This window comes from Phalaenopsis equestris, unplaced genomic scaffold (assembly GCF_001263595.1).
Source record: "Phalaenopsis equestris unplaced genomic scaffold, ASM126359v1 Scaffold200009, whole genome shotgun sequence".
NCBI classification, from domain to species: Eukaryota; Viridiplantae; Streptophyta; class Magnoliopsida; order Asparagales; family Orchidaceae; genus Phalaenopsis; species Phalaenopsis equestris.
Window position 1 is genome coordinate 168,728 of NW_018219852.1, and position 18,940 is coordinate 187,667.

Below are 18,940 nucleotides of genomic sequence, written 5' to 3' on the forward strand. Positions count from 1 at the left end.
ATTGCATTGATGAAGCGAGACTCGTCAAAGTGAATTGCAGAGAATCAACATTATCTCTTTTGTCGCATAGCCATTTCAATCTAATCAAAGTTATAGAAAAATTCTGAAATATACTTCAAATATGCAAATAATGGCTTCTAAGAGTTCAAAACTAAGTTCCATGAATATCTTCCAAATATTTTCTCCACATTCTAAATTTTTTCTGATTTCCTCAATGTGGAAGAAATTCAAGGTGAAAATCAAATAATTTTAGGTTGGAGTGAAGCTCTTACCGAGAGATGATGAAATCCGGTGTCTGAAAGCTTTGAAATCACCCCAAATCCAAGAATTTCAAGCCCTAGATCGAAATTTTCCTTTTTTAGGAGGACGGGAATGATGAATAATTGTGGTTGACTGGTTAAAATCACCATTAAAAGTGTTTTTTCGGTATCTCGCCGTTAGCGGGGTCATCAGAGTCATTAGCAAGCTCTATTGAATTAAATAGCTTAAGTCTCGCCTAAAACTGCTAAAAACCGTCATTTCAAACTATGGAAACTGTCATCCGGTCGTTCTCACCGGCGGCGTCATCGATGGTGCTATCGGTGGCGTCGATGGTGTCGTCAGTGAGCCTTTAGAATTAATTGTTTAGGATCTCGTGAAAAACCCGTCGACTGCGCCCAAGGTAAAAATTTCACAGTTTCTCTTTGGTCCTAATGGGTTCCAATTTTCTTTATGGATCCAATTTTTATGATGATTCAAGGGTAAATATGAGTACTAGAGTTCAATACTACCACTTATTAACAATAATTTCAAACAAAAACACTATAATTGCAATAAACTTAAGGATAATTATGAGTTGCCTCCCATAAAGCACTTGGTTTAACGTCGTCAGCCTGACCAATTCAGATATTATTCAAGTTGACTGACCATTAAAACCTCTTTAAATTTTAGTATTTTAAATTCAAAATACAGCTTTAATCTATGTCCATTTACTTTAAATCTATCCCCAGTCTTTTGATCTTAAATTTCAATAGCTCTGTAAGTATAAACTCGAGTCACAATAAAGGGTCCTAATCAACGAGGCTTCAATTTCTCAAGTAATAACTTCAGCCTTGTATTGTAAGACAAAACTTCTTGTCTAGGTTCTAAGTTCTTCTGGTTAGTCTTCCAATCATTCCATAAATTTAGTTTCTCCTTATAAATTCTATCATTATCATAAGATTCATTTCTTCATTCTTTCAATTCATTCATTTGTAACAATCTCTTCTCACCAGCATCTTTCAAATTATAATTGAATTCTTTAATCGCCCAATATGCTTTATTCTCCAAATCTACTGGTAAGTGACAAGTCTTTCCAAAAATCAGCCTGTAAGGAGTCATTCCAATAAGAGTTTTATAAGCTGTCCTGTAAGCCCATAATACAGTATCTAGTCTAGTAGACCAATGTACTCTACTAGGGTTTACAGTCTTCTCTAGTATTTGTTTAATCTCTTTATTAGAAACTTCAGCTAACCCACTAGTTTGAGGGTGATAGAGAGATTCTATGAATAATATTTAACTTTTCTACCAATCTCTGAATGTATTTATTCCTAAAATGGGATCCTCCGTCAGTGATAATCACTCTCGGCATTCCGTATCTAGTGAAAATGGTTTTCATTAAAAATCTTGAAACACTTTTAGCATCACAATGAGGTAAAACTTGTGCTTCAATCCATTTTGAAATGTAGTCTACCGCAATTAATATGTATAAGTTCCAAGGTGAAGGAATAAATGGTCCCATGAAATTCAATCCCCAAACATCAAAGATCTCAACTTCTAATATTAAATTCAGAGGCGTTTCATTCCTTCTAGATATAATGCCTACTCTTTGGCATCGATCACAAGTTTTTATGTATCTATAAATATCTCTAAAGAGAGTAGGCCAATAGAATCCAGCTTGTAAAATTTTATAAGCAATTTTATCAGTTTCAAAATGTCATCCAAATTCATAATCATGACATTTCTAAATAATTAATTCAGTTTCTTCATAAGGTGCACATCTTCTGATAATAAGATCCTTACATTGTTTATATAAATAAGACTCATCTCAAAAATACACTTTCGCATCATGAATGAATGTTTTTTGTTGTTGCAATGTCAGCATAGGTGGCATAATATAACTTACAATATAATTAACAATATCAGCATATCATGGTATTTTCCACTTATTAATATTATAGAGTTGTTCATCAGGGCAACTGTTTGTAATTTCATTTTCGGAGTCAGATAATTCATTATAATCTAATCTCATTAAAGGATCAGCAATTTGATTATCAGTTCCCTTTCTATCAATAACCACAAAAACAAACCCTTGCATCAGAAGTATCCATCTAATTGACCTTGGTTTGACATCCTTCTTTTGCATCAGATATTTAATAGCAGAGTGATCAGTGTGCAGAACACATTTAGCCCCAATTAAGTAAGATCTAAATTTGTCTGTCAAAAGCATACGCTATAACCAGTAACACTTTTTCTGTAACAGTGTAGTTAATTTGAGCATCGTTAAAAGTTTTACTAGCATAGTGTATAACCTTAGAAATATTATCATACATTTGTCCAAGAACAACTCCAATAGCATAATCACTAGCATCACACATCAGTTCGAATGGTTTCTCCGAGTTAGGTGAAACTGTTATATGGGTTGTGATTAGCTTTTCGTTTAATAACTCAAAGGCACTTAAACAGTCTTCAGTAAACTCAAATTTTTTATCCTTTTCTTATAGTTGGCATAGAGGTTTGGTAATTTTTGAAAAAAAACTTTAATAAAATGCCTGTAAAAACCAACATGTCAAAGAAAACTTATAACCCCTCTTACATCAGAGGAGGTGTTAATTTAAACATAACTTTACTTTTTGCAGGGTCTACTTCCATACCTTTTTCCAAAATTTTATACCCTAACATTATTCCTCCTACAATGATAAATTAACATTTCTCACAATTTAGAACTAAATTGGTTCTTTCACATAACTCCAAAACTTTTTCAAGATAATTTAAGCATGCATCAAATGATGTTCCAAATACAGAGAAATCATCCATAAATACTTCTATTACATCATCAATTAACTTACTAAATATAGACATCATATATCTCCTGAATGTTGCAGGTGCATTACATAATTGGAAAGACATCCTTCAAAAAGCAAAAGTTCCAAAAGTACTTGAAAATGTTATCTTTTCTTGATCCTCGAGAGCAATAGGAATTTGATGGTAGTCAGTATATCCATCTAAAAAACAAAATATTTGTTCCCAGCAAGTCTATATAATATTTGGTCTAGGGATGGTAAAAGGAAGTGATCTTTCCTAGTGACAGTGTTTATACTTCTATAATCAATGCAAATACGCCACCCAGTAAGTTTTCTGATAGGTATTAATTCATTATTCAATTGTGCTCCAGCAGTCACCCCTTCTTTTATAGGAACACAATGAATTGAACTTACCCAATCACTGTCCGAAATAGGATATATAATTCCAGCGTCCAACCATTTCAAAATTTCCTTTTTGACTACTTCTTTCATCATTGGGTTCAATCTCCTTTATAGATCAACTCTTGGTTTATATTTTTCATCTAGTATATTTCTATGCATACAAATCGAAGGACTGATTCCTTTAATATCAACTAAGGTCCAACCCAAAGCTTTCATATATCTTTTTAATGTATCCAAAAGCTTTGCTCTTGCTCTTGCAAATCATTTAACTCTGAAGATATAACAACAGGTAATGTAGATGAGTTTCCCAAAAATATATACTTCAAGTGGTTAGGCAATGTTTTCAACTCAAGTTCGGGTGATTTTATAATTAAGGGAACTAGATAATTATCAGCATTACCTGTAATATCCAACATCTCAAATCTTTCTTGAACATAATCTAATTCTTCATTTTCTATTTCATCCAAAATAACTTCATCTTTGTCTTCAAATTTTTTTTTCTTTAAAATATTCTTTAAAATGCTCGTTCAATAGATGCTCACTAATTTCCATGTGAAAACATTCATTGTCTCTTTCAACTGCAGGGTATTTCATAGATTTCCCAATGTTAAAAGTCACTTCTTGATTGTTAACTCTCATAGTTAATTCTTCCTTTTGAACATCTATCATAGCTCTTCCAGTAGCTAAAAAAGGTCTCCATAAAATTATAGGTATTTCTTTATGTTCCTCTATATCTAAAATAATAAAATCCACAAGAAAGATAAATTTATGAACTTTTACTAACACATCTTCTATAACTCCCTTAGGATAAGTAACTGAACAATCCGCTAACTGAAGAGTTACAAAAGTAGGCGAGACTTCTCCTAATCCTAATCTTTTAAAATCTGATAGAGGCATAAGATTAATGTTGGCTCCCAAATCACATAAAGCTCTTCCATAGAATCTTTCACTGATAGCACACGGTATAGTGAAATTACCTAGACCTTTTAATTTTTCAGGAAACTTTTTCTGAATAATTACACTACACTCTTCGCTAAGTGCAACAGTCTCAGTATCACTGAACTTCCTTTTCTTGTTCAAAATATCTTTTATAAACTTCACATAATTGGGCATTTGCTCTAAAGCTTCCACAAAATGAATATTTATCATTAATTTCTTAAGAATTTCTATAAACTTGGAAAATTGTTTATCCTTATAGTATTATTTCAATCTTTGACGAAACGTTGATGGAGGTTTTTCCATAGTAATTTTTGTTGGTTTTAGTGGATAATCTAAATCTAGGTATTCATGATCCTTGTCTTTTTATGAATCCACTTTCTCTTTTTCAATTTTTGTTTCTTTCTGCACTCTTGTTTCCAATTCTTTACTACTCCGTAATTGAATCACTTTTATCTGTTCTTTTCCTTAATCTTTAGGATTTAATTCCACGGTACTAGGAAAAGTTTTCGATGTTCGGTTACTAAGCGCAGTAGCGATATGCCCCAATTGGTTTTCAATATTCTTGATAGCAGTTCCTTGATTTTGTAGCTGGTTTCCTTGAATTTGTAATTGATTTCTTTGATTTTGCAATTGTTTACCCAAGTTCAGCATCAACTCTTCTATAGACAACTTCTTTTCTTTAAATTGAGTGTTACTGTTAAATCCTGGAGGATAAGAAGATCTATAATTAATATTTCCTTGGTGGGATGAATTTCCCAATGGGTTTAGGGATGAATTTCCCAATGGGTTTAATGGGTTTACTGAGTTGCTTCCCATTGTTGAATTGTAGAAGAATTATTATTCAAATTAAAGTTAGGATGACTCTTCCAACCTGAGTTATAATAGTTTGAATAAGGATTATTGGGTCTATTGTTAATAGCATTTAGAGTCTCATAAGAAGGTTGAACATCTACAAATTTCCCAGATGAATTCTCTTCAATCATAGTAGGTGTTGGAGAATAATTCATTCCATAATAATCTAATTTCTATGATATTGAAGCAATCTTCGAAGCTAACATAGACATTGCATCAGAATCGAGTATACTAGCTACTCTTTTAGGATTTATCCTTTCAAAGGGCCATTGAAAATTGTTAGTAGCCATCTCTTCTATTAAAGAATAAGCCTCATAAAAAGGTTTTGACATTAAAGAACCACCAGCCGCAGCATCTATAATCGATCTAAGAGATCCCACTAATCCATTGTAAAAAGTTTGAATTATCAACCAATCTGGTAACGAATGACGTGGGCACTTCTTAAGATGATCCTTAAATCTCTCCTAAGCTTCATATATCGACTCTCTATCAATCTAACAAAATGATGTTATGTAATTTTTAAGTTTAGCAGTTTTAGATGGAGGGAAATATTTGGATAGAAATTTCTGTGAAGATTCTCCCCAAGTCCTAATAGATCCAGGTGCTAACAAATTTAACCACATCTTAGCCTTATCCCCAAGTGAAAAAAGGAAAAAATTCTAATTCTAACATCATCTTTCGAAACTCTGTCATATTTAAAGGTAGCACAAAGTTTTAAAAAACTAGCTAGGTGTAAATTAGGATCTTCATTTGGTGTACCTCCGAATTGATTATTTTGTACCATTTGGAAAATAGCAGGTTTGAGCTAAATAGCATTAGCAGCGAGCTCAAATGAATTAGCAGCTAGCTAAATCAAGATTTTGGATAGATAAGTGAATTTCATCTGTTGTAGGATTTGCACAATCCCGTAGAGGTCTCGGTTGATGTTCATTTTTTATTCCTTGATTGATCACAATGTTTTCCATTGTATCAGGATTTTGAGGTTCTTTTCTTAGTTTTCGAATCCTCCTAACAGTGCGTTCTAATCCCAAATTGTAAGGAATAAGATTTTCAGGTCCAAATTTACGCATACAATTGAAATCAGTACACAAAAAACTGTTAACTAAATATTAAAATAAGTTGCAATTCAAGTAAAAGTTTTCTAATTGTCCTAATTTGTTTGTTACTCTAGTGATGATTTTTTGTTAAATCTAATTTTTACTCCCTGACAACGGCGTCAAAAACTTAACAACAACTTTATATATGCTCAAAAATATAATAATTTGACACTGCTGCTAGAAGACTTAAATCCCCGGCAATGGTGCCAAAAACTTGATAGCGACTTTATATATGCTCAAAAATACAAGAATTTGATACACAAGAATATATGCTCAAAAATACAAGAATTTGATACTGCTGCTAGAAGATTTAAATCCTCGGCAACTGCTCCAAAAACTTGACAGCGACTTTATATATGCTAAAAAATACAAGAATTTGATACTGCAGCTAGAAAATTTAAATCCCCGACAACGACGCCAAAAACTTGACAACAGTTATAGATTTGATAAAAAATGTCTATAAAATATTCAATAATTGCAAAGTCACACTTATCAACGCAAGTATACGTATCGCTCAAGTAATACAGGGCTCTACTGGAGTCCTAGATGTTGATCCCACGGGGAGTAATATTAGAGGCTACGAACTTAAGATTTAGAAAATCAATACTTAATCACAACAACATAGTTCAAATTGCATATTTGTCACTAATAGGCAGTTAAAATAAAAATATAATTTTAATAAACTCTCAATCAACTAATTCTACTAATAAAGTTTCTAATGTGAAGTTCAATATATAAGAAAACATCCCTCTCCTTGTTAAGAAATTTAAGTGAATGGATAAATTGAATCGGTTCAAATTATATTGTGCTAAATAGGAGCATACATATTCTTTACCCATTGGGTCAGGCATAAAAAACATTAATTAGTCCTATGTTTGGTTACTGAATTTGCAGCTAGGCTACGAGGATACCGGCTCTCACTTTAGAGCTCCCACTTTCCCCTCGTCTGATGGCTAACATCTACACTTCAGAACTCAAACGATAGGAGCGAATTGAGGATTTTAGTCTGTCACTCTAAAATCTCCAATTCTATGCTCGATAATTTTTATTTCTCTATTTATTTGCCAACTTTTAAGGACTTTGACCTCCCTAAATCTTGGATGTAATCCTCACTGTAGTTGTAAAACTCAACATATTTAAACAAATCAATTGGCCAGATTGAAAGTAAATTAAGATTAAAGTGAAAAGATCATCACAGCTTCTTTAACATTCTCATGGCACAACCAATTCAAATCACCATTTCATAAAATCTCAAGACAAGGCAAAAGATCTAGAAAACTACTCAGAACTCATGGAGAAGATACGACAAAACTATTTTAGAACATAATCCACTACAATCAATATAAAAATATTTCCGAATGAAGGTATAAATGGTCCCATAAAATCCAATCCTCATGCATCAAAAATTTCAATTTTCAAATTAAAATTTAAAGGCATTTCATTTCTTTTTAAATATTACCTAATCTCTGACATTGATCACATGTTTTAATATATATATATATAAAAGTTTATGACAGTTATATCATTCTTTAAAATGAAATAACAGATTATGTCACCCACTAAAGTAAAATACCACTAACAATATAATTTACAATATCAGCATACCACGGTATTTCTCATCATTTTACAGCATAAAGTTGTTCATCGAGAAAAGTTTCATTAATTTTTCTTTCCAAATCAAGTTTTTCTTCTTGTCCTACCCTAGAGAGATGATCAACAATTTGATTATTAGTCCCTTTCCTATCGACTATTATAAATTCAAACTCTTGCATAAGAAGTACCCATCTAATTAATCTTGGTTTAACATCCTTCTTTTGCATTAAATATTTAATAGTCAAATGGTCAATATGCACAACACATTTAGCTCTAATCAGATATGACCTAAACTTATCAAAAGCATCCTAATAATTCTCTTACAATGATGCGGGCGGATTAAGTGTGTGAATTTTGCAAAAAATTTTCAGCATTACAAAATTAGACACGCCATATATATAATAAATATGTAATATAATCCCAATAAAAATACATTTTAATAAAATAGTTGATCTTTTAAACCTCTTTTTAAACTATCAAATCCCCGTTAAAATCAACACAAATATACTTATCCCATAGGGAGATTAGAAAATCCCTTAAATAAGTTTTTGAAAATATTTTAGAATTAAAAATACCAAAACAAAAGTATAGTGCGAAGTTTGAGTATTAACTACTATGGTAAATGCTATATAAAATGTAGTTGGAAAACAAAGTTAACTAATTAAGAACTAACTTTCAAATTTTAAATTATGAAAACTAAACGAAGTTTTTTTTTACGTAAAGTTCAAATTTAAGCAAGCAACCTTCCACTTTATAATGAGTATATAGATTGTGAAGAAATTGAAATCATTTAAAAAGATATGTATAAATTCTTTTGAGCCAAATAGGAGCAATCATATTCTTTGCCCTCTTCTGAGTGCTATAAAAAACATTTACTAATCCAGAGTTTGCTCCCTAATTCCATGGTTAGGTTGGGAGGATACCGAATTCCACTCAAGAGCTCCTACTACTCCCTCACCTGAGGGCTAATAATCTTGCATCGATTTCCAATCAATTGGACCAAATTGGGGATTTTAATTTGTTACCTTAAAATCTCTTAATTTTGCATCTCTAATTTTGCATCCAACAAAGTATATTTCCATATTTATTTCCAACCAATCTGATGGATGACATAATCTCCCATGAAATCAAATGTGACTCTCCCTATGTTGTAGAAATCATATCCATTTTTAGAACATATGTTTCTCAAGAAGTTTTAACATTTCAATAAGCTAGATCAAAAAGTAAATGAAGTTCGAAGTTCAAATCATCACAATTTATTAATATTTAAAACCGTAGAAAATAAATAGAAAATAAAATCAATTCTTCAATCAATTCTTCACAAAGCCATTACTCAAAGTAGGGAAAATGATAAAGAAGACAACTCAAAATTTATAAGAAGGATACAACGAAATACGAATTTCATATATAAAAACAAGTTTACAAAACAAAAAAAGTAAAAGACACAACTTATACCACAATTCCTCCCAAGCAAATCCGTAGAAGTTGTCTCAAAGCCTTTCTCTCTTTACTCTCTTAGAAGTGTAATGAAGAAGAAATCTCTAACCTTGCCTCTCTCGCCAACTTTCTCTCTCTCTCTCTCTCTCTCTCTCTCTTTTTCTCATCCTCTTTTAAGAATTCTCTTTTATTTTTGGGCTGCCTCCTTTAAAAAGAATTCCAAATTCCCTCCAAAAGTCAACCCTTTTGAATTTAAAAGATATGCCATTTGATCCCAAAGATATCTTTTCATAAAAAAATCTTCTAAAGTGTTTAGATGCACTGAATTACTCCAACAAGTGTGTAGAACAAATGTTCCTTTGAAAATTTGTGCCAAATTCGTCTCGAACTGCCTTAATTTGTAGAAAGTCGTATCTGGTGCATCATGCGCCGATCTGGCGCATCATGCGCCAGTTCTATGTCAAACCGCACATTAAGTGCCGATCTAGTGCATCATGCGCAAGAATAACAAAATTCGCTATTTTGGCTCCAAATTTTGTCCTTTTTGTCATTTTTGCTCCAAATGCATAAAAGTGATATACGTGCAACAAAAACATGAAGATACCATTCTTTAAAGTGCAATATCACAAAAAGAAGTATAAAATATGTACTTAAAATAATATATTTTTTTGGTGTATCATTATGCCATCAATACTCCAATAATTCAATATGTGCATATTCAGGATATGAGCTTGAGGGTATGTGGGAATTCAAGAAACTTATTAACATTCAAATCTATCAGCTTTGACCATGTCTCCCAAGAGATAGTTGGTCTAACTATGTCTATAACTTATCTAACTGATGATGGATGACATCAAATATTCTAGGCCTTCATGTTCACCAACCTACATGAATAAAGAACAATTTATTAACACTAGCAGAATAACAAAAAAATAACCCAAAATGAGCACCGGAGAAGACCCTGGAATAATACCTGCCAATAGAGACCCAATGTTAACTTAAGAATAACAAAAACATAACACATAAATAACCCAAAAATTACCTAAAAATAACTCTAACCTAACCCATAATAACCCAACTTAACCCAAGAAATAACCAAAAAATAACACGAGAATAACCCAAATATAACCCAATATAAACTAAAAAATTCACACTAGAAACTCAAGTGAGCTCAACCCCTGAATAACCTTGGAATAACTCAAAAAATAACCCAACAATGAACCACTAATAACTGTCAGTACACACACGAAGCTACTACAGGATAACCCCTAGAACAACCCAAGAGTAAGAGATGAATAATCCAAGAATAAGACAAGAATAAATCAAGAATAAACCAAGTGTAAACTCCTATATAATTCTTGAAGAACTTAAAAATAACCCACAAATAACTCAACATCCCGACACTGATGCCAGCTTAAATCTAGAATAACCCAATAATAATAACCCCATAATAACCCAGATAAACTAACAAAAACACAGTTGAGATAAACTCTAAAATAATATAAGCATAACAAAAAAAAATTCATAATAACCTCAAAAACTAAAGTGAGTTGAACTCATGCATAACTCAAATATAACCCAAAAGAGTTGAACTCATGCATAACTCAAATATAACCCAAAAATAACCCAATATTGAACTGCTAATATCCTATAGAACATGCAACTTCAGAATAATAAAAAAAATAACCCAAGAATAATTCATAATTAAACCAAAAATTACCCATGCGTAAACTCCTACATAACCCTTGAATAACCCAAAAATAACCCGCAATAACTCAAATCCAAAACAAAAGCTAGATTAAATCTAGAATAACTCAGTAATAACCCTAGAATAACCCCGCAATAACCCAGATAAACTAGTAAAGCCCAATCAAGATAACTCTAAAATAACGCAAGAAACCCCAAAAATAACCTAATAATAACCTTAGAAAATAAAGTGAGCGTAAACTCCTGTATAACTATTGCAAAACCCCAAAAAAAATACGCAAATAACTCAAATAAATCTGAAACAAAAGCAAGATTAAATCTAGAATAACTAAATCATAACCCCACAATAACCGAGATAAAGTCACAAAAATAACATTCGAGATGAACTCTCAAGTGACGCAAGAGTAACTCAATAAAATTTACCAAGACAAGGTTTTCTCTTCATCACCCTCCTTTTTCGGCTCCTTCTTACTACTATCTTTGTTCATCTTCTTCTTCGGTTGTTTATGCTCTGTTTCGCTAGCCTCCTCCAACTACGGTATTCTTACCTCTTCCAACTGCATATTTTGGGGATCATCCAACTCCATTCTGTCACTCCGATCTTCTCACTTCTCCGCGGAAGCACAACGAACCGCACCAGTGAACCCTACTAGAGTAACAAGGAAATCCTAGAGAAGCAAGGAGTAGGGGTGGAAATTTCAGACATCGGACTCCAGAAAGCCTAAAAGTTTTCTATAAAACGGCGTTTCTTCTATTTTATTTTATAATTTTTCTTCATGGGACTCACACATATATGTGACATCATTTATTGGACTCTGAAAGTACCACACATACATAGTGACATTATTTTATGACTCGGACGCTGAGGGAAAAACCCACCATGAATTGCGAGTAACCTTTAAATGATATTTTATTCAGGATTCGGAGTTCGCTAACTAATCCGTTACTTCGCAAATGGTGGCCTCCATTGCCACCAAATTCTCCAACCCTTCTCCTCTGTGCCCTCCAAGTGAAAACTCTCTCCGAATCCTCCATCTAGTCGCCACTGGCGACCTTCCGAAGGCGGCAATTATCCTTTTCTCCCTTCCCTCACCGGACTCAGCCGCATACGCTGCCGTCATTCAGGCCTGCGCCAGCTGCCGCCTCCTCCCTCTTGGTCGATCCCTTCATCGTCACCTGCTCTTCTCCACCTCCTCTTCTTCCTCCCCCGTCAAACTCTTTCTTTCAAACCACCTTATCAACATGTATTCCAAGTGCGGCCGCACCGATTATGGGCGCCGCTTATTCGACGAAATGCCACACCGAAACATCGTCTCCTGGACTACTCTCCTCACTGGATACTCCCAGGCCGGCCAACATCGGCAGTGCCTCCAGCTCTTTTCTTCCATGCTTGTACACTATATTCCAAATGATTACGGGTTTGTTGCGGCTCTCAGTTCCAGTGCTGGGGCCCGAGATGGCCACCACGGAAAACAGGTACACGCACTCGTTTCCAAAGTCTCTTTCGAGGCCAATGTTTTCGTTGGAAACTCCTTGATCAATATGTATTCTTCCAGCGATGGTTTGGAGGATGATGCGTGGTTGGTATTCAAGGCAATGCCTTTCAAGAATAGTATTACATGGAATTCAATGATTGCAGGTTTTCTTCAAGCTGGTAGATCGCACCTGTCACTAGAGCTCTTCGTTAGAATGAGGCAATGTCGTGTTGAGTTTGACAGGGCGACACTAATAAGTGTCATTTCCTCCTGTTCTACCATTCATGAGTGCCGCCAGTTGCATTCTCTTTGTATCAAGATTTGTTTTTCTTCGGAAGCAGGGGTAGCAAGTTCTCTTGTGAAGGCCATTACTTCACTTGGTGGTGATTTTCAAGACTGCTATGATGTGTTTTTAGCCATCAAAGAGCATGATCTAAAGTCATGGACTGGAATTATAACTGCGTGCTGTGAGGAAGAGCCGTTAGAAGCCGTTCTTATGTTTCGCCAGTTGCAGCGGGAGTCTTTCAAACCTGATAGACATTCATTCTCCATTGCCGTCAAGGCTTCAGCATGAGAAACTTTGTATGACCCTCCACGTTCTCATATTAAAGTCTGGGTATGGAGAAGACACTTTGCTCTGCAATGCTCTGATTCATGCGTATTCTCGTTGTGGTAATCATAAATATGCTTCATGCATATTTGATGAAATGGAATTTCATGATAAAGTATCATGGAATTCTATTATCAAGGCACATGCGGCTCATGGGAAAGGCCGAGAAGCTCTAAATGCTTTTCAATCTATGGATGTCCCACCTGATTCTACCACATTTGTTGGTATTCTTACAGCATGTAGTCATTGCGGGTATGTGAATGAAGGTCGTTACATATTTAGGGAAATGTCTGAGATTTATGGAATTGAATGCCATCTAGATCACTTTGCGTGTATGGTGGACATTCTGGCACGTGCTGGAAAACTTGTTGAAGCTGAGGAAGTAATAAACCAAATGCCAATGGAGCCAGATCCTGTTGTTTGGAGTGCATTGCTTGGGGCATGCAGGAAGCATGGGGAGACTACCATTGGGATGAAGGCTGCTCAAAAGTTAATGGAATTGGAGCCGAGTAACTCAGCTGGCTATGTAATGATGTCAAATATGTATTGTGCGTTAAGGAGCTTTGGTGAGGCAGCATGTGTTAGAAAAGGAATGAAAGAATATGGAGTGAAGAAGGAGCCTGGTCTGAGCTGGATTGAGATTGGAGATCGTGTGCATGAATTCTCTGTGGAAGGCCATCAACATCCACACAGAGAAGAAATCCTTTTGGAGCTTAAAAGGCTAGTGATTAAGCTCAAGGAGATGGGTTATGTGGCAGACACTAGATTGGTATTACATGAAATTGATGACGAACATAAGGAGGAGCATTTATTGCATCATAGCGAGAAAATGGCTTTGGTTTTTGGGTTGATGAATGCTTCTTCTACTTGTGGTTGTCTGAAAATTATGAAAAACATTAGGATCTGTGAGGATTGCCATAATTTCATCAAATTAACTTCCAAATATTCCGGAAGAGAGATTGTGGTGAGAGATTCTAATCGATTCCACCATCTTAAAGATGGTGCGTGCTCATGTGGTGACTACTGGTGACAAATTTGGGCATAAATATTGTAATGTATTGGTTTGCTTTTTTTGTATTTACTTGATCTTTGTAGAACCTAGAAGGAGTTCTTCTTGTTGGACTTATTTTGTTTAATCTTCTACTGTTTACTTGATTGCTTACTTACAGGAGCATTTCTGTAAGCTGAAAATAAATTGTTCACAATTTGTTATAACGCTGATGAGGTTATTAGGCAACCATTTGTTGCGTAGTACACTAGAACTTAAATCTTTAGCTGAAATGAACTCCAAAAGTAGATTCTAAGCTCATTGTCTAAGTAATTTTGTTCTTGGTTTTCTCTATTCCTTCCATATTCTTAACTTGCTAAATGGAGCATTTGATTGTTTTCAGCCTTGCCGTTTGAGCTTCCCCATGTCCTACAGTTCAGCCCCTGATATGGCCATATGTTGGCTTTCACAGCTCGGGCCACTTAAACGGCTATATGCCTCACTTACATTGTAACTCTTGTTGAAATAATGGAAAAGAACTTGGCTGTAGAAACGAGGCCTTCATGATTCCAAATTTTCACAGGCATGAATACAGAAAGCATAATACCTTTCAATTCTAAATACCGCATCAGGTATGTATTATGCTCTTTCAGATATAATTATTTTCCTTTTTTAGTTGTGTTTTTGGTGTATCTCTTATAATTAGTTTTATTGTGCTTTAGGTTCAACATCAACATAGGTCTTCAACAAATATCATGTGCTCCGTTTAAACTTTGCAAGTTTTCTGAACGTGGATGATTAAAGGGGCTCTCAAGGTGCATAGAAGTTTCATTGCTGTTTGATTTTTAAGTTTATGGGCTGTTTCTTTTTAAGTTGGTGCATGCATATCTCAATCAAGCCTAGATGGTCCATAGACATGATGCTCCTTAATTTAACTCGTAAAGTGACACAGCCTAGCTTGAAAGTTAGGAATAATTAAAATAAGAACAGATGTTCGGATGATAGAGACATATTTTTCTTTAAATTTAAAGTAGTCTAAAAGCATCTAAAATATAAGTCATCAAACATCAACGTTTTTATTTCACATGCAACTCACATGTATAAAAGTTAATTTTGCGAAAATTGTGATTAAAGAAACATAAACAAGATCCAATATATCTTTGGTACCTCTTTGCATTCACTCATATTCTTCTACATAAAATTTTTCTCCTATTAGCCATTCAATTTATAAGACCTAATTCTATAATGAAAAGTAAGCTACTGGTTACGTTACATAATAACTCAGTAAACTGTGAAATTTTTATTGTATACTAATATTTATACTTATACTCTAATATGTATGTAGGTCAAAATGCTTATTTACTAAAATTTCTTTTTATTAGAAAATTGTAACCTTATTCATTTACATTTTATTTCAAGAGTGGTCTTATGAACACTAATATAGTAGCATTTAAGGTATGTCCGTCTTCATTTCATATTTCAAAACTTTTTATTTTATGTGCGTGATCATTACTGTTCTCCAGTAGTACAAGAAAGAGATGACTCATTTGATTGGCCTATACATTTATTTCATTTGATTATTATTTTATTCAATTCAATCATTTGAATCATACGTTAAACTTTCAACATGAATGCAACATACGAAATATTTTATAATACTTGTGTGGTTACAACGAATTTAGATGTTCAATTAATTTATCAGTAACTGTCATTTTCTAAACATTTCAAAGTTGCTTCTAACTAAAATCATAAAAAGTCAAATGATGCCTTTAAATTCAAATGAACCGTAATTAGTATAAAAAAAATTTGTAAGTATTCATCTTAAGCTTTAAATCATTCATGTTGTCGCTTAATCCTGAGCCTCCTCTTTTAATAACATAATACATTTATACATAAATCATTTCTTCAGTTATAATATTTATAACATAATATCATACTACATTTGTAAGTAAAAATATGATTGAGGTCAAACTATGGGTCAGAATAAACCATGTGATAAGATCATGATATTCTTAGCATATTCGAAGGAAGCACATGGAGGTAGGCGAACTGATTAATGAGGCGGGACAACTTGGCAAACTCGCTTTGCAGACTTCAGTCGTCTTAGCAAGCTAATATTACAATACTAGTTCAAGCCAGCATGTTCAACAAATTTTGTTCGCCTAATCAATTTGACCAAGTCAGTTTGGTGGGCAAGTCTGACAAGTGAGGGTGAATTCGTCAATTCACCTTATAGTCAGACAACACTGTACTATATAGACCTGTTACACCCTTTGTTATGTGATTATTATTATGTTGATGTATTTTCTATTTTCATGTAACCATTTATATAACTATACATAGGCTCTTCCAAACATAAAAATAGGATAGGCCAGACAAGTTTGGGGTTTTTTTTTTCTGGAACTAAATCTAAGTGAGTGGTATTGGGGATTTTCTATTTCATCTCCATAGTTAAGAGAACTTTTGTATTTATTTTCTATCATTTTCTCTTGCCCCAACTTTTATTCTCTAATGACTCCTTATGTAGTATGAGACCACTAACAATTTATGATCTAACATCTTTTAAGGTGCGACCAACATGGATCTTGCCACAAACTAGTAAAGGAGTTTTGGATGGAGAAGAAGCACACAAATTGAGAAGATTCCATAAACATGAAATGTACTAGAGAGTTTGTGGTGCAATAGATTAATGGGCTAAAAGAATAGATTATAAAGATTATTATATATGTGATAGATATCATGCCAAGATTAATGCCTATAGTTGAATTATTGTCTAACTCTTTGGAGTCGGTGGGTTGAAGAGAAGAGATGTTAGCGGCGAAAGGAAGAGAGTTCTGCCTTTTATGTCTACTAAATATGATGAAACTTACTATCTAGATAACCATTTTTTTTCCTTCTAACCATAGTAGGAAAAAGAAGAAGAGAAGACATGCAAAAGGGACAATTGCAAGAGAATGCTTTCTCCGAAGAAAATGCACTAGAGAAGTTTAAAATTTCATCTGTGGATTACCTCATGCTGACAGCTGTATATTCTTTGAATTTCTTGTATCTTTCCAAGTGGAGGATGTTACATTTTGGGCATTCTGTGAAGTCTCCGGTTGGCGGTGTCTTCCTCAGGATTTATGCATTACACATGTGGCATCCCGCACAAAGCTCCTCTGGGATCCCTGAAGATGCATGCACTGTAGATGTTTCTAGCTCGTCCTCTGTAATCGGCGGACTAATGGGAGTCTCCATCATGTTCGGATTGTAGACTTCTTCCGGAATTGAACTTAATCCAGTAATGGCTTCCTTAACACGTCGCTTTTCCAACCGAAGGAAAGCTTTGTGTTTATGCTGATTGGCATTTTTGCACTGCGCCCTTCTTAAATGTGCATTTGGAACTCTGTCTTCATGGGCGCCAACCAAGTCTTCCGTCAATTTGGTGATCATTGACTATAACTGGCCAGTTCCCTCTATTGTGTATTGTATTCTCTCAGCTTTCTTCATCTTTAGTGAGGAGTCTTCCCTAACACTGATTCAGAGTACTGAAGGTAGTCTTTCTGCTTCACGGTGGCTGACAACGTCCATCAGCCCTCATAGTTTACGTTTACTTGACTGTAGTCCAAGTCAAAACTCACAATGCCACCCCAGGTTGCCATTTCTTCATTTAGTGTGAGATTTAAGCCGTCTTTGAATGCGAGATCAACTTTTGGCCAGACATTTTCCTGCATAAAATAGGGGAAACATCAACGCGTTGATACTTTGCACGAACAAGAACAATAGCAAACCATTATTAAGCGAATTTTAAAAATTTTATATGTGTAAGAACATTTTATTTATCTTAATTTAACGAAATTTTAAAATTAAATGGAGATTTAAAAGTGCATATTCAAATTTTATTTTATTAAAATTGGTCTTATGACAAAATTTTGGACCTAGTCATAGATGCTGGCCAATTAGCCATCCTCAAAACAAGTACCACTTTCAAAAATTCATCCAGTAGAACATCAAGTTGTATAATATTTCTTCAAATATCGCCCCTTGATAGAAATCCATTACTTGGTAAGATCCTCTTGAAATGACCACAACAAATGGTCCCTCCCAAGTAGGATGCTACTTTTGCTTATGAACGAGACTGTATAGAAAGGCTTCACGAAGTCATGGTGATCGATGTGTGGAGGTATGCAGTTTCCTTCGTCATAAATGTTGGTAATACAACTGTTGGGGATACAATCAGTAGGAAGTATACTCCATCAGACCGTTCTTTTAATCATCCACTTTATCATTGGAGGTAGTGGATGCACCTGGTCATGTCTGAGAATCCCAGAAGGATTTTCTTGTCTATTGTTGGTGAAGTTGTAGCAGCAACCGCACTTTATAGTGATGCTTCTCTTTCCTCGCATCCACTTTCTCGGCTCAGAATAGGTCCTTTCCATTAGTAGGCCTGCTCGACCTCTATTCCATAGATCAAAAATGCAGTCGAGAATATTTCTCTCATCACTTTCTGAGAAGACCCCCTGGTGTATAACTCCAATTCTTCCAGTAAGTTGATGAATTCTCCTTGCACCTCTTCGTAGAATTCAAAGTTCCTCTTGCTTACTTTGCTTATTTTGTAATATTCAGTCATGCTGAGAATTGGCACCTGTCGGGGGTATTCCCTCATTTCAACGTTGGCGGGAACCCAAACTGGTGCTGATTCTGCTTCCAGTGGAATGTACGACTCGATATCCATCGTGACATATGACTCGGTACCCCATGGGACGTATTGCTCTGTACCCAGCGACACATATGCTTCCCCCATCTGGTGATCAACAGTC

General features: G+C 34.4%; 1 protein-coding gene across 1 annotated transcript; it reads left to right on the plus strand.

Moving 5' to 3' along the window:
* The first annotated feature begins 11,850 nt into the window (after positions 1 to 11,850).
* Positions 11,851 to 15,142, plus strand: LOC110035806 (pentatricopeptide repeat-containing protein At1g71420-like). The gene is given in 4 exon segments (XM_020740093.1): positions 11,851 to 13,113; positions 13,115 to 14,208; positions 14,545 to 14,773; positions 14,864 to 15,142. Coding segments are annotated over 2 exon segments (2,160 nt in total). The 5' UTR covers positions 11,851 to 12,022; the 3' UTR covers positions 14,184 to 14,208; positions 14,545 to 14,773; positions 14,864 to 15,142.
* The last annotated feature ends 3,798 nt before the right edge of the window (positions 15,143 to 18,940 follow it).